Source organism: Talaromyces rugulosus, chromosome V, assembly GCF_013368755.1.
Source record: "Talaromyces rugulosus chromosome V, complete sequence".
Classification (NCBI taxonomy): domain Eukaryota; kingdom Fungi; phylum Ascomycota; class Eurotiomycetes; order Eurotiales; family Trichocomaceae; genus Talaromyces; species Talaromyces rugulosus.
In genome coordinates, this window is record NC_049565.1 from 4,298,098 (window position 1) to 4,311,253 (window position 13,156).

The window sequence follows — 13,156 nt, forward strand, 5'->3', positions numbered from 1 at the left end:
CAAGCTCTGTGAACGCTTCCGACAGACAACCTCGCCTTCAGAATTATTCGTCTGATATCCAGCATATCCTCCGCGAATCAGCTCGTCTGAAACGGGATTTAGCTACTCTTGACGTCAATATTCGCGCAGATTCTGGGAGATCGGGAACCTTGATGATGGAACAAAATGATTTGGTACATGTGCGCGAGACTTAGATATAGGTCCCCACTCACAGCTCTTTTCTTCTTCGACACAATGAGATAATCTAGGTCGGATATAGGCTGAAGTGGATCCAGCCAAGATTTAAGAGGAACCGCTCTAGAAAGCGGGTAATCGACGACCATATGTATTGACTTCAGATTAGGGCCTAGAAATTAATCTGTAAGAGTAAGAGGTAAAACAAAATTTGAATATTACTGTATCTGTTTACCACTATCAAAATAATAACTCTCTTGTCACGACAAATGTGTTGAGGCCGTTGGGAAAGAAAGTTGTAGCAAAAGTATTCACCGTCTAAATATAAGGCACTTATTCAATTATTCAATGTTGTTGCCAATCATTTTAGAGATATTAGAGATTCGGCGAACTCAGCATTTCGTGGTGACACGAAATATTTGTAGTCGGCGTCTTCATCCCGGGCCAGGCCGATTGCGAACCCCCGGAAAGCCCGGTAATCCGGGCTATTACACATCTCGTAGATCAATAATAACAAAAACCCATGATGCCGAATTTATTAAGCGAGGGAGTTTGGTCCGGGTCGAGATTGATATGCTCTGGCGTTTACCGAGAAATTAGGTGCGAATTGCCAATCCCGTTCAAATAAGAGTCGCACTTCTAGCACCGGTGCTGGGAAAACACAACATTCAATAACACAAATGTCGACAACCAAGAAGACCGTCACCCTCTTGGGTGCGGGGACTCAGGGGGCGCGTTTGGCGTATATGGTAGGTTTACTTCCTAGCAGGTAAACAAGCATGTCTTAATATATTATACTGCAGTGGTCTCGGCAAGGATACCCAGTCAGCCTCATCGACAAAAGCTCAAAGCAACTGGAGCTTGCCGGTGAAAAGATTGAAGCTCTACAAAAGGAGGGGGGCTTCTTGGGCTCCGCAGAGGGTCAATGGAGCAATGTCACTCGTGCTCTGAGCGATGAACTTAAATCTGCAATCCTCAAATCATGGCTCGTGGTTGAGGTCAGATAAATTGATTTTCAAGACTGAAATTATCTTGCTGACAGATTCTGCCAGTGTGTCCCTGAGTCTTTGTCTCTGAAACGAGCTGTCGTCGAAGAGCTTGACCAACTGGCTGGCCCTGAAACAATAATCGCCTCTAATTCAAGCAGCTATACGATTACAGAAATTTTGGGCGGTCTGAAAACCAAGTACCCTGATCGATTCGTTAGTCTACACTCATGTAAGTTGACCCCTGCATCCTCAACGCCCCAGAAGAATAATCCAACATGCCGTTAGATTGGCCACCGGAGACCTCGGGTAAGATCCCTGGAAAGCGATGAGCTTGATTCACGGCGACTAAACTAATACATGAAAACAGCTATTGAGATCATGGGCTCGGGCAACACAAGACCTGACATCATATCTCTACTAAAAACAGAAACCAAGGCTCATGGTTTCGAGCCCTTCCACGTCCGGAACTTATCGACTGGCTATATTTACAATAGGTATGCAAATTGTGGCCCGCTGACGTAATTAAACAGATTTACTGACAGATGCTCGTCGCAGAATATGGGCCGCAATCAAGCGTGAGACCTTGTTTGCGCTAGAGGAAGGTGTTGCTACACCAGAGGAAATTGATGGGATCTTTAAAGCCGTTCTCAAAACGCCCAAGGGACCATGTGAACAAATGGACGTTGTTGGCTTGGATGTAGTGCTTGATATCGAAAATCACTACGCAGAGGTTCGACCGGGTCTGCCTGAGGAACCTCGAACGTATTTACAGAAGATGGTAGCTCAGGGCAAGTTGGGTGTTAAGTCTGGCTCTGGGTTTTTCAAATACGGGGATGTGAAAGAGTGATCAAAGTAAATTTACATCATAAAGCTGCTCATACAAGTGTGATACAAGTTATAAAAACGACACAAGTTTAAAATGTCCGGGCAGCAGGACCTTGCCCTTGTAAGAACCCGAGGTGAGCTGGAAACATGCTAGTTGACTGAGCGCCATTTAGCATTAAATCAAAATCAAGGTCGTTTTGACCCGAACCCCATATAATGTCCGACATGAGCTGATCAGTTTCGACCAGGCCAAAACCCTCTTGGCCCTGGCTAAAAGAGGCATTTTTGGCTAATAAATATTGGTCGGCGTTGCTGGTTGGATAGGTCGGAAAATTTCCATTGCTCGGTACTGATTGGGTCGATTGTTGTCCGAAGTGGTGATCCCTGTTTAAGGTGCCTGGTGGCAATTGAGCCGGACCAGCAACAGAAGATCCATTTTGCCCAGTCAGCCTCTTCATCAGATTGATAAAAAGACGCAGGATCCAGCCGGCTACAGGCCATCCCTTTGCGAGTTCACTCATTCCTAAAATACACTGCCGAGCTCGATTTTCCGCCAGCTGTTTTTGTATTTGATCGCCACTTCGAATGGTAACAGCGTGAATCGACAAGGCAGCAAAAATGGCGGGAACCCTAAGTTAAATCCGTGAGCGTTTGAAAGATGTGATATTGGTCAAATTCCTACAAATGTAGCTGTCCAAAACCTAAGGTCCCTGCGGCTAATAAATCTTCGACAAGTCTGGTAATGGCGTCCGCTGCAACTCTTGCTTTTTTATTGAGCGATGCTGGCTTTTGTGTTTCAAAACCACGACAATCTGGGCGGAAAAGTAGAATCTGACAATTGCTAGCGTGTGTTAGCAATATTTTGGCGCTGTCAATGCCCTAAAACACTTACTAATAACTTGTATGCAGCATAGAAGACCAGAAAGGTGCACCGAGAGTTTCATCAACTGATGTCCGGTGGAACTCCGAAGGAAGATTACTTTCCCACTCGCAAAGATGCTCACTCAGACGCTCAGTTGAAATGTTTTGCGGGTTGACCTTGCAAGGTGCGAATTCATGGTTGAGAAGCTTCCCCACTGATTGAAATTGTCAGAGTCGATGTGAAGTTATGAATGAGATAGTGCTGAAATAAAGAAGACTCACGAATCACTGCAAGTTTTGCCATTTCAATGACATATAATCTGTGATATTGATATTCGGTGGGAAGAAGCTCGCTTTCAGATTCATTATCGACTAGAAAGTCCTCTACATCAAGCGCTTCAACATCACAATCCTCGTCATTGATTCTGCAAGGGCGGCCGAGCGAAGCTGCCGCGTGACGATCACGAATCTATAGTTTGTTAGCTCGATTCAATTTTTGCAATTCCTGACAAACGTCGCACTCACATAGATAGACCACCATATTCTCTTCCATATCGCGCGTTGCCGGAACGACATACCGGCGTTGGCCGTCCTGATACATCAAGCAAGCGTCAATATAAGTTTTGTGAAGTAGGGCTGTCATTTAACATACGAACGATGTATTCCGAGCGTTTGAGCAAGGCCAATCGCAGCACCGAGCCAATGCCAGGTATCCTTTTGGTCTTCTGGACCTTCCCACCAAAACCCTAACAGGAAAAGCACGGCTGCAAGTCTCTCCTTATTTTTCTCACAATCCATGTCGTACAAGGCTTTTGCACGAAGATAAAATGCCCTTCGAGCACTATATCGATCAAGAAAGCCAGCACGCTTCAAGGAAGCCTCGCTACAGATAATCGAGGCCAGAAAGTAAATAGTCTGCTGCACCAGTAGGGACGATCTGTCATGACGATAGAGGGCGCAAAAGTCCTGGCGATCAAGGACAGGGAATGCGGGATGAACACAATTGAAGAATATATAGACAAGCTCGTCGCTTACATCCTGAGGCGGTAGTGTGAATGCACCATGCATGTTGAGATATGCTAGGGTTGCAGGATCGGAGTGCTTCAAGCCCTCCGCGGAATTCTGCGCGTGCTCGGCGACATTATTCGGAATTGGATAGTGAAGTTTCAGCTGAGAAGATGTAGCAGATAGAGATCGTACAATGAACGCCAAGCTGAAGGAGTCACCCATGTAATAGGATCGCATATGTTGTTCGGTTGAAAATCCAGGAGATTCTGCATCAGGCCCAGACTCTGCCAGCCGAGCATAAAGCATTTCCGGGCCATCACTAGCGTCATATCCTTCTTGAATATTTTCAGGTATTAAACTGGCAGTCGTTGGTGGGCTGGGGGCCTGGGCCAGGGACGACGGCTGATCCGGGGAACATGTCTCTTCAGGAGCAGTACGCGGTGTTGGGACACCTGCGCTTTGGTTGGGTTCAGCTGATGCTGGTGTGCCTGGAGATTTGTTGTTTGATCTCACGCCTACGGGTTTTTTACGGGTGTACCTGACATTTGATTAATATAAATTCCCAGTAGAGGGATGGTGTCGCGCATGACGGACATACTTTCCTCGTCGACTTTCGATCAACTCGCACTGTGTCCCACGAAGGCGACAATGCCAGCACGGCCGCACATCGCCCGCGTCACATTTCACGCGTCGGTGGTGGCACGACTTACACGCGACTTTGGTCCTTTTGGCAGACCCCCTCGCTAGTTGCGTACGGGTTTGTTCCGGAGAAGACATAAAACCGCTAGGCATACCGAAGCACAGGGCGTGGAGGAGGTCCTGGCTAAAGATAATTTCGTGCTTTCAGAGAGAAAGAAAAGAAAGGAGCTATTGGAGATCTTTTCGAATTGGCTTTTGCCTTTGGAGGCGTCGTCCTCACGAGCGAGATTGCGGGGTCCCCATACGCGGGGAAAATCCCTAGCAATAGGAATGGAAACGTGTAAGATGGAGTAACGATTCCCAATTCATATGAGCTACCCACAGGTGCACCGTTAGTGAGCGAATGTGCAGATGGGCATGGGCTAGTTTGGAAAGGTGAGAGTTGAGCGGCGCAGGAGGAGGATATAACACCTCGGCAATTCGCTCACCCCCGCCTCTTCCGGATCCGAGATATCAAAGTCTAATTTGAGTCGCCGACTTGCTGATCATCTTCGTCAGTCCCCGCAGAAATCAAGTGGGTATGCAGAATAAGCGGGCTCTGCTCAAATGTTGGCGATGTCGGTTAAATATTCATGGTCGTGACTGGAGAAGCTTGGTCGAAAGCGTTTCACCTCTATGCAGACCATCTATCGTGTTACCATCTGACAAGCTCGCTCTTCACCATGACTAATTCTGCTGCAACAAATGGCTCCGATCCTATTATCACCCAGGGCACGAAGGGCACCCCGGCTTACACCGTCGACGAAAAGCCTATAGGGACTGCTCGCCCCATCCGAGTGATCGCGATCGGCGCCGGCGCGTCAGGCTTGAACTTTGCACGCCAAATCGAGCTGCATATGCCCAATGTGGACTTGACCATCTACGAGAAGAATGCAGATGTTGGCGGCACTTGGTTTGAAAATAGATACCCAGGGTGTGCTTGTGATATTCCGGCTCACAACTATCAATTCACTTGGGAGCCTAACCCTAATTGGTCAACTTTGTAAGCTGAGACGTTCTTGAATTGTGAAAGACGCCGTAATAATGTTTTCTTTAGCTACGCTCGTGCTCCTGAAATACTGGAGTATTTTCGCAATTTAGCCCGAAAATACGAGCTCTACCGATATGTCAAGCTCAGCCACCGTGTAGTCAACGCGGAATGGCACGAGGACAAGGGTATCTGGGAGCTCCGAATTGAAGACTCCACGACTGGGGCCATCTTCAAAGACTCATGTGATTTTATGATTTCAGCATCCGGTATCTTGAAGTAAGTGTAGCCCCCAACCTCGCTAGAAGATTTGTGGCAACCACCGTGAGCTTGTCTCCGTGTGCTAACAACGGTCCATAGTAACTGGAGGTGGCCTGATATTCCCGGTCTGCACTCTTTCAAGGGCAAGCTTGTCCACAGCGCTGCATGGGACGAGGACCTCGAATGGCGTGGGAAGAAGGTTGCAGTTCTCGGATGTGGCTCATCCGGAGTTCAAATTGTGCCCACAATGCAACCAGGTAGGTCCTGAATGTGCCTATCGAGTATTTATTTGGTATTTATTTGAATTTAACATTTTTAAAAAGAGGTCGAACATCTCACAACATTTATCCGCACTCCCACCTGGATCACTGCTGGTTTTGCTCAAAGCAAGGCCGGGCCCGGCGGAGCAAACTTCGCTTGTGAGTATTGACTTGAACTCTCAAGTTGAGGCGTCGACTGACATACTCTGTAGTCAGCAACGAGCAAAAGAAGAAATTCCAAAACGACCCGGAAGCCTATTTGCATTATCGCAAAGATATCGAACAAGAACTCAATACTCGATTCAAATTTGTATGGATGTCTATTGTGATTCACCCACAGCGGTTACTAATACTGGAGACCAGATTCTTAAAGATAGCCCCGAGCAGGCCGAGTCCGTTCAATTCTCTATCAATGAGATGAAGAAAAAGCTTGGCGAAGACTCCCCTTTGCTGAAATACATGATTCCTTCGTTTGCCGTTGGCTGTCGTAGACCGACACCGGGCAACGGATATCTCGAATCCCTTACTAAGGACAACGTCCGAGTGGTGACTTCGAGTATAGCTGAGATTGTACCCGATGGTGTCAAATTGACCACTGGAGAAGTTATATCCGTCGATATCTTCGTCTGTGCAACTGGGTTTGATATCTCCTTCCGGCCACGCTATCCTGTCGTGGGCCTCAACGGCATCACATTAGAGGAACAATGGAAAGTGAAACCTGATGGGTATCTATCTCTGGCGGTGCCCAACTTCCCCAATCACTTTAGTATGATGCCTTCAACTCCAATTTTTAGGAGGCAACAAGCTAATACCAATACGCAGTGTTCCTTGGCCCTGGGGCCCCCATTGGGCATGGATCGGTCCTTCCTATCACTGAGCACGCAACGAAATACATACTTCACATGATTCGCAAATGCCAGACTCAGGATGTTAAATCAGTCACTGTTTCGCAAGAAGCTGTCGATGACTTCAATGAGCATATCCAGGAATTCATGAAGCGCACTGCTTGGAGTACGCACTGCCGATCTTGGTTCAAGAACGGAACGGTCGATGGTCCTATTGTCGCATTGCATCCGGGAAGCAGAATTCACTGGTTCCACATGCTCAATGAGCCTCGTTATGAGGACTTTATTTGGCGGAGGCAGCGCGCTAATCGGTTTTCGTATCTGGGTAATGGATTCTCCACGAAGGAAAGTGTGGGCAAAGATACTGCCTACTACTTCAATAACCCTGAATCTGGCTTCGAATTTGTCAATAAGCTCTGATGATTTTCCCTGTTTTCACTAGGAAATTGGGTTTAAACAAGTTGTACATATATCTACGTTGCAACGTGCTTTCTCTATTTTGTTTTTGTTAAATGACTATAGAGAAATAATAAATTAAATCAGGTCCGTCTTGAATAGGAAATTGCCGCGGCATCTCGTGTAAAACATTATGTTCCAGGAAAATCGGGAATCTACATGGATAGTCATCACGATCATGGTTCATGATGAATTTACGAGAGTAGACCTAGGATGTTCGGAAAGTATCTTTGACTATCTTACGGTGCATTAATCGATAAATATTTTCAAACAGCGCATGATATATAGGAAGCTACTTTACCGTTCAGAGGGACTAAAGAATATAGAGACATACAATGCGGGACGAACGCTTTAGGAACCATATCCCAACAATCTCGGAATCATGTAATCAAATGCTTTGCCTTTGGTACACCCAAAAAGCCTCGGTTTCTTGAACTGCAGCCGAGTTAGTGGGGACATGGTGACTTGGTTACCTTCCCGAACTAGTAACCAAGACGAAAAAATGCATGGTCGCATGTTCAATAAGGTTAATTTTGTTTTCTTGAAACAAAGAAAGTACCTTCTGCTCGAAGAATCTACATTTTATCTTGGAGCCCAGTCTTGGTTCCAATCGGCCAAGCAAGATGGGCATTGTGAATACTGATTTGTTCCCCAAAACCGGGCGATGGCTTGCGAGCCGTAATCAACATGAAGAATATCACGTCGAGTGGGAGCAGGTATTATACCATCTTATTACGATGGGCAATAAAACTAAAATCGTTTCTCAACAGTTTTATAAAGCAAACAAAAGCATTGTCCCCGTGCTACTTGGATCTGTCGGAGAGCTACGGGCGAATATGTTAAAGGCTAAGCTACGAGGACAAGGAAAATCAAAACCAGTCGGCAATAGTTTGACTGTCAGAGATCACTCTATTACTTTTTCTCAAGGAGATCGTGAGGTGCAAATTCTGTTGAGGACTTATGTTCCTGACACAATTGAAACGAACCTTCCGGGAATGCTTTAGTGAGATACCCGGTCGTCCGGACGGATATTATAAGTATTCACACAGGCTAACCTGACTTTCCACTTTCTAGTTTCCACGGCGGCGGTTGGGCACTTGGTGATTTGGACGGCGAAGATAGATTTTGTCGACTCCTCTGTAGCAAAGTTCGGCTGGTGGTAGTAAGCGTTGACTATAGACTGTAAGTTTATGAGAACCGCTACACTTTTAAAACTTGTGCTGAGAACTTGTTAGTGCACCGGAGAATCCGTACCCAGCGCAGTTGAATGATGCGTGGGCTGCACTAGACTGGGTATATGCTCCCTCTCCCAATTCGAACTTTCAGAGAACGAGGAACTAATTTGAATGCTGACAGGCTATAAAAGACCACATATCCTTAAAATTAGATGTGGATAAAATCTTAATTGGAGGCACCAGCGCGGGTGCAAATATAGTGAGAAGATGATTTGGAACCACCTAGTTGGTGTGGATGAGAGAATGCTGATGTTCCATCAGGCTGCGGTGGTATGTCAGGATTCCAAACAGAGGGGTCTGCAAATTCGGGGCCAGCTACTGCGCATACCTGTGGTATGTCCAAGTGAGCAACATTGTTCTGAATTGGGTCTTCGAAGCATGGTTGACTTGAAGGATCCTGCGATTCTCACTCCGGAATGTATGAAGCAATTTCTGCGATGGTATAATCCTGCAGATGCATCCCACGTTACCGTTTCACCTCTGCTAGCTCCAAGATTCGATGAACTCCCACCAACATTCTTCCAGATATGTGGGAAAGATCCATTAAGGGACGAAGGTCTGGCCTATGCTGATGCTCTTGAAAGTGCTGGGTATGTGGATCCCCCCGATTCATACAGCCTGATGTCATGGCGCATTTGTTAATACTATTTGGTTGTATGCCTAGGGTTCCCGTGAAAGTAAAGGTCTATCCCGGACTGCCGCATGCTTTCTGGATATTCCCTGACATATCCACCACCCAAATCGCCGAGGATGATCTGCTTGAGGGGGTGAAGTGGTTGGTGAAGCAAATTTCAGCTTAACCTCGCTTGCTATCGTTAACGCTACCGCGGAATGCAAAATAATATAGAACAATTGGACGCTAAAACCGCTGTTAACGTTCTCCCGGTTCGCAAAGTGGCGGCTAGCGAGATCAGTTTAGGAACACTTTCAGTGGAAGGTCGATTAATTATCCAGTTGAAAATATACCTTCTAGCTAGTTTCTCGGAATTGAAAGCGAGAAGAACAACGGAGTTGGACGATGTTCCCTACATAGGCTTTTTTGAATCATGATCCGGGACATTAATTATTTGAAGTGGAATGTAGTTGTGTTGAACTTGTGTGACTATGCTGGAAGCCTCAGTCTCTTGGTTCTCTTCCCAGGATATTCCTTGCCACCCCCTTCCAAGATATGAATTGATAATAATATTCTGAATCGGCCCTGCCTGCGACTAATCTATAGATATGAAGATGGGAACGGGACAGTCCTAAAAGATTTTATCTCAGATAGCCCCAAAGACTGTTTTCTTCTTTTTTCCTTCATTTTGTCACAGATCTCGCTCTCCAAGTGGTATTCAAGCATTGACCAACAGGTGTTGTGGGGGAAAGGGTGCAAGGAGTCTAGATTCTCTACCACTCAGTTATAGCTATATCCAGCACCGTCTGTTAACGTTTTCTTGTCCAACTTTCGGAGCAGCCGGATACACAGTTTATGAGTCTATAAAGACATTGCCAAACACGTATTTATCACTTGCATTGATATACGCAAAGATACCGAAGTTGACATCTAAGGCACTATTTAGACATCTACAAAAAAACGTACTTAGGATTAACCCTCTCCTTCTTCCTAAAAACACACAAGTGTTGGAAATCTTGTCCATGGTAGCATAGGATCATTTATTTTAGCTTCGAAATTTTAAAACAAAACTAGTTGACTCAGCATTACGTGGAATGACAAACCTGTGTCAACAAATTCCATATACTTTGTAATATTTTCACAAGTGTCATATGTTTCCCTTCGTTTCTATGATTTTGAATATTACTCGGCGTTTCTCAATAATACTTTAACAAATTAAGAGCCTTTAAAAGGCGCGCCATCGATTAAATATTCCTAGTATTCTCCAAATAACAAAAATAAACTCGTGTCCGAGCTATGACACTAGATGTAACAGTGCGGTAGAAATCGGTAGTTATTTCCCCCTCGACACAACAATTCCCACAATCCTTCATTCAGTATTCGAAGTGTCCCCCGGTTGTATTGCCCCGGATCGTATATCTCTTGGCTATTGCGTGATCGTTGCCCGGGCTTGAGATGGACGAAAATTTCAAGCTTTATGTGCGACATCACCTCCGTTTTCAACGTGGTGGACATTTCCTTGTTTCTCAGACAAAATCTTCCGATCCAGATCTTCTCTCTCCTCTGCTGTCAGCTGAGTAAGCTTAACAGCGACCTCGTCACCAAACAATTCGCCAATTTCTTCCAAAGATCGACCCTTTGTTTCGGGGAATAGCCACCAGACAACGAATATATGAATCAATGTCAAGACCAAGAATAAAATGTAGTACTTCCATGAAATATTGGCCAACGCTGTTGGTGCTGCCTCCAGGTATGCCAGTGAAGATAGGAAGAGAATTGCGAGAGACCAAGCCATTCCACGGCCACGGATATGACTAGGGAAAATCTCACTGCAGTAGACATACGTTGTCGCGTCAATGCAGCAGCCATAGCTTCAAAGCGGTGGTCAGTAAGACAGTTTCATGTAACAGAAAGTGCTCGCCTAGGATAAACCCCTAAACTTACAAAGTGATATAGAGGAATAGGAAAAAGACCCCTGCCCTCAGACCTCCCTGGTTCGTGGATCCAGTATATCTTGCAACCATTACTGCTTCAAGAAGTAGACTAACTAGACAGCCTATGAGACCGGTAACTTTGGCTCACATGTTAGTTTGAACAGTTAAAATTTCCCGGGAGGTCCTTGTAACTTACGGAAAAGCTTTACTCGACCAACACGGTCCACCAGAATTGCAGAAACAAAGTTACCCGCACAAGCCACTGTCACATAGAGCGCAGACAGGAGAAGGGAAGTTTGATTGTTGAACCCGAGTGATTGATAAAGGAGAACAGAATAGTCTAGTTGTATTAGCAATAATCACTGGCTCAAAAATAAACTCGTAACCTACTATAGACGACCAGGATTCCTGTTGATTCAGAAGCAAACATGACGATGAATGCGCAAATCATACGCTTTCTATACGACGGCTTTGTGAAAAGAGTCCAGATAGTTTCTTGAGAGGAGGCAGAGGCATCGGATATTGCTTGTTGGCGAATTTGATAAAATTCTTCACGAGCAAAAGTGAAATCCGCATCCGTTGTATTCTTTGAATCTAAATTATGAAGTTTTGAGACAATTTCCCAGGCTTCTTCTGCTCGATCATGAAGCAGGACTGGAATATTTTAGCGAACTGGTATGTTGATATGACAACTAAGACAAAAACTCACGCCAGCGGGGTGATTCCGGAATCCACGGACTGAGAATTAAGAGGGCAAGTGGCCATAGGCACTGTTCTGCCAGTGGAAATCTCCACTGAAAAGACTGGTTCTCTGAGAAGTAGCAGGCAAATCCAGTCCAAGCGGCTAGAGAATACCCTGCAACAAGAACAACGCCTAGGAAGGAAATCAGTCAGCTCTTGATCTAACAACAAATAGAAAACAGGAACTTACCATGCTGAGATACCAAAAAGCCACGAGCAGCCGGTGGTGCTATCTCGGCCTGGAAGAGAGGGATCAGAACGATGAGAATACCTTTGTTTCGAGTGTAAGTCTTGATCATTAGAACAAACGGCCATAAAACAAACCAACTGCAAACCCTCCAATGAAACGTCCGATGAGAAACATAGCAATATGAACTGCACCCGCCTGTAGAGCACCACCGGTAATTGCGAGAGGTGATGCAATCCACAAGGTGGGCTTTCTACCAAGTGCGTCACAAGACCATCCCGCAAATATCGCACCAAAGAAACCTCCCGCGCAAAAAAGGCCATTCATAGATCCCTCAATTGCTTGAGTATAGCTATAGTTCGGGGTGCCAGCCGTTGGCGAGAGGCCAAAGTACGCAAACCAGCCCGGCTGCCCGACAGTGGTGGAAGTGATACTAAACGTATAGCCATAAGTCAAACTCCCCAGTGTGAGAGCAAAGACAAGCTAGTAAATCTTAGTGCCTAGAAGGGAAAAAAGGGGAGTTGAAATGCACAAACCGCAAGATTAAAGGCGGATATCTTGCGCTCCGCTTGTTTTATGGTCTCTGAGTGGAGTACCATTGTGTTGCCCCCCAAAAAGACACGTTCTCTGGAGTTTCGGTTTTGTTGCTTTAAGCTCAAACTATACCTATGGGATGGACAAGGCTTTTAAACCAACGTGTACGATTGACATGCTACAACTAAGTTTGCCTAGCTATTTCAAATGGCCTTATACAGGGAGCTTTCCCCGCATAAACCTAAGGGTCCAAGGCTACGGAACCGTGTTCGGCGTCTTGGATCATGCAGGTCGATGATCATATTACCAAAATTTGGGACATCGTCCCCTGAGTTAGCTTTTCTAAAAGGTATGCTACGTTATTAAGAGACCTCGGTTTTAGCATTCATTGGTGGTCCGTGCGTGCATAAAACCTAATAAACTCTAATCGTCGAAGCTCCCTTCAAGTTGCATATGCCCAATCGGGAATACGTATCTCAGAAATAAAAAATCTAGATGAGTTTGTGTCCGTTAAATCCTTGTCTACGAAGTACTATCCAACAAAATCATACCACAGAAGTTTAGTGT

The 13,156-nt window shown here is 45.6% G+C and overlaps 5 protein-coding genes across 5 annotated transcripts; 3 read left to right on the top strand and 2 right to left on the bottom strand.

Moving 5' to 3' along the window:
* Positions 1-854: 854 nt before the first annotated feature.
* Positions 855-2,010, top strand: TRUGW13939_10001 (uncharacterized protein; the record flags this gene model as incomplete). Its single annotated transcript, XM_035493117.1, has 6 exons — positions 855-923; positions 978-1,172; positions 1,227-1,392; positions 1,449-1,469; positions 1,531-1,657; positions 1,719-2,010. 6 exons carry the CDS (start codon positions 855-857, stop codon positions 2,008-2,010), a joined length of 870 nt encoding a protein of 289 aa, XP_035349010.1.
* A 67-nt stretch (positions 2,011-2,077) lies between these two features.
* On the bottom strand, positions 2,078-4,649 carry TRUGW13939_10002 (uncharacterized protein; the record flags this gene model as incomplete). Its single annotated transcript, XM_035493118.1, has 7 exons — positions 2,078-2,618; positions 2,671-2,829; positions 2,881-3,064; positions 3,132-3,318; positions 3,375-3,441; positions 3,502-4,395; positions 4,456-4,649. 7 exons carry the CDS (start codon positions 4,647-4,649, stop codon positions 2,078-2,080), a joined length of 2,226 nt encoding a protein of 741 aa, XP_035349011.1.
* Positions 4,650-5,218: 569 nt separating this feature from the next.
* On the top strand, positions 5,219-7,309 carry TRUGW13939_10003 (uncharacterized protein; the record flags this gene model as incomplete). The annotated part of the gene is made up of 7 exons (XM_035493119.1): positions 5,219-5,538; positions 5,593-5,802; positions 5,884-6,041; positions 6,108-6,203; positions 6,257-6,354; positions 6,408-6,810; positions 6,867-7,309. 7 exons carry the CDS (start codon positions 5,219-5,221, stop codon positions 7,307-7,309), a joined length of 1,728 nt encoding a protein of 575 aa, XP_035349012.1.
* A 659-nt stretch (positions 7,310-7,968) lies between these two features.
* TRUGW13939_10004 (uncharacterized protein) lies at positions 7,969-9,380 on the top strand (the record flags this gene model as incomplete). Its single annotated transcript, XM_035493120.1, has 8 exons — positions 7,969-8,061; positions 8,116-8,348; positions 8,420-8,527; positions 8,581-8,638; positions 8,702-8,779; positions 8,842-8,913; positions 8,974-9,170; positions 9,245-9,380. The coding sequence occupies 8 exons, from the start codon at positions 7,969-7,971 to the stop codon at positions 9,378-9,380; spliced, it is 975 nt and encodes a 324-aa protein (XP_035349013.1).
* A 1,281-nt stretch (positions 9,381-10,661) lies between these two features.
* TRUGW13939_10005 (uncharacterized protein) lies at positions 10,662-12,654 on the bottom strand (the record flags this gene model as incomplete). The annotated part of the gene is made up of 8 exons (XM_035493121.1): positions 10,662-11,064; positions 11,138-11,264; positions 11,324-11,467; positions 11,518-11,781; positions 11,837-12,001; positions 12,059-12,139; positions 12,193-12,538; positions 12,592-12,654. 8 exons carry the CDS (start codon positions 12,652-12,654, stop codon positions 10,662-10,664), a joined length of 1,593 nt encoding a protein of 530 aa, XP_035349014.1.
* Positions 12,655-13,156: the final 502 nt, after the last annotated feature.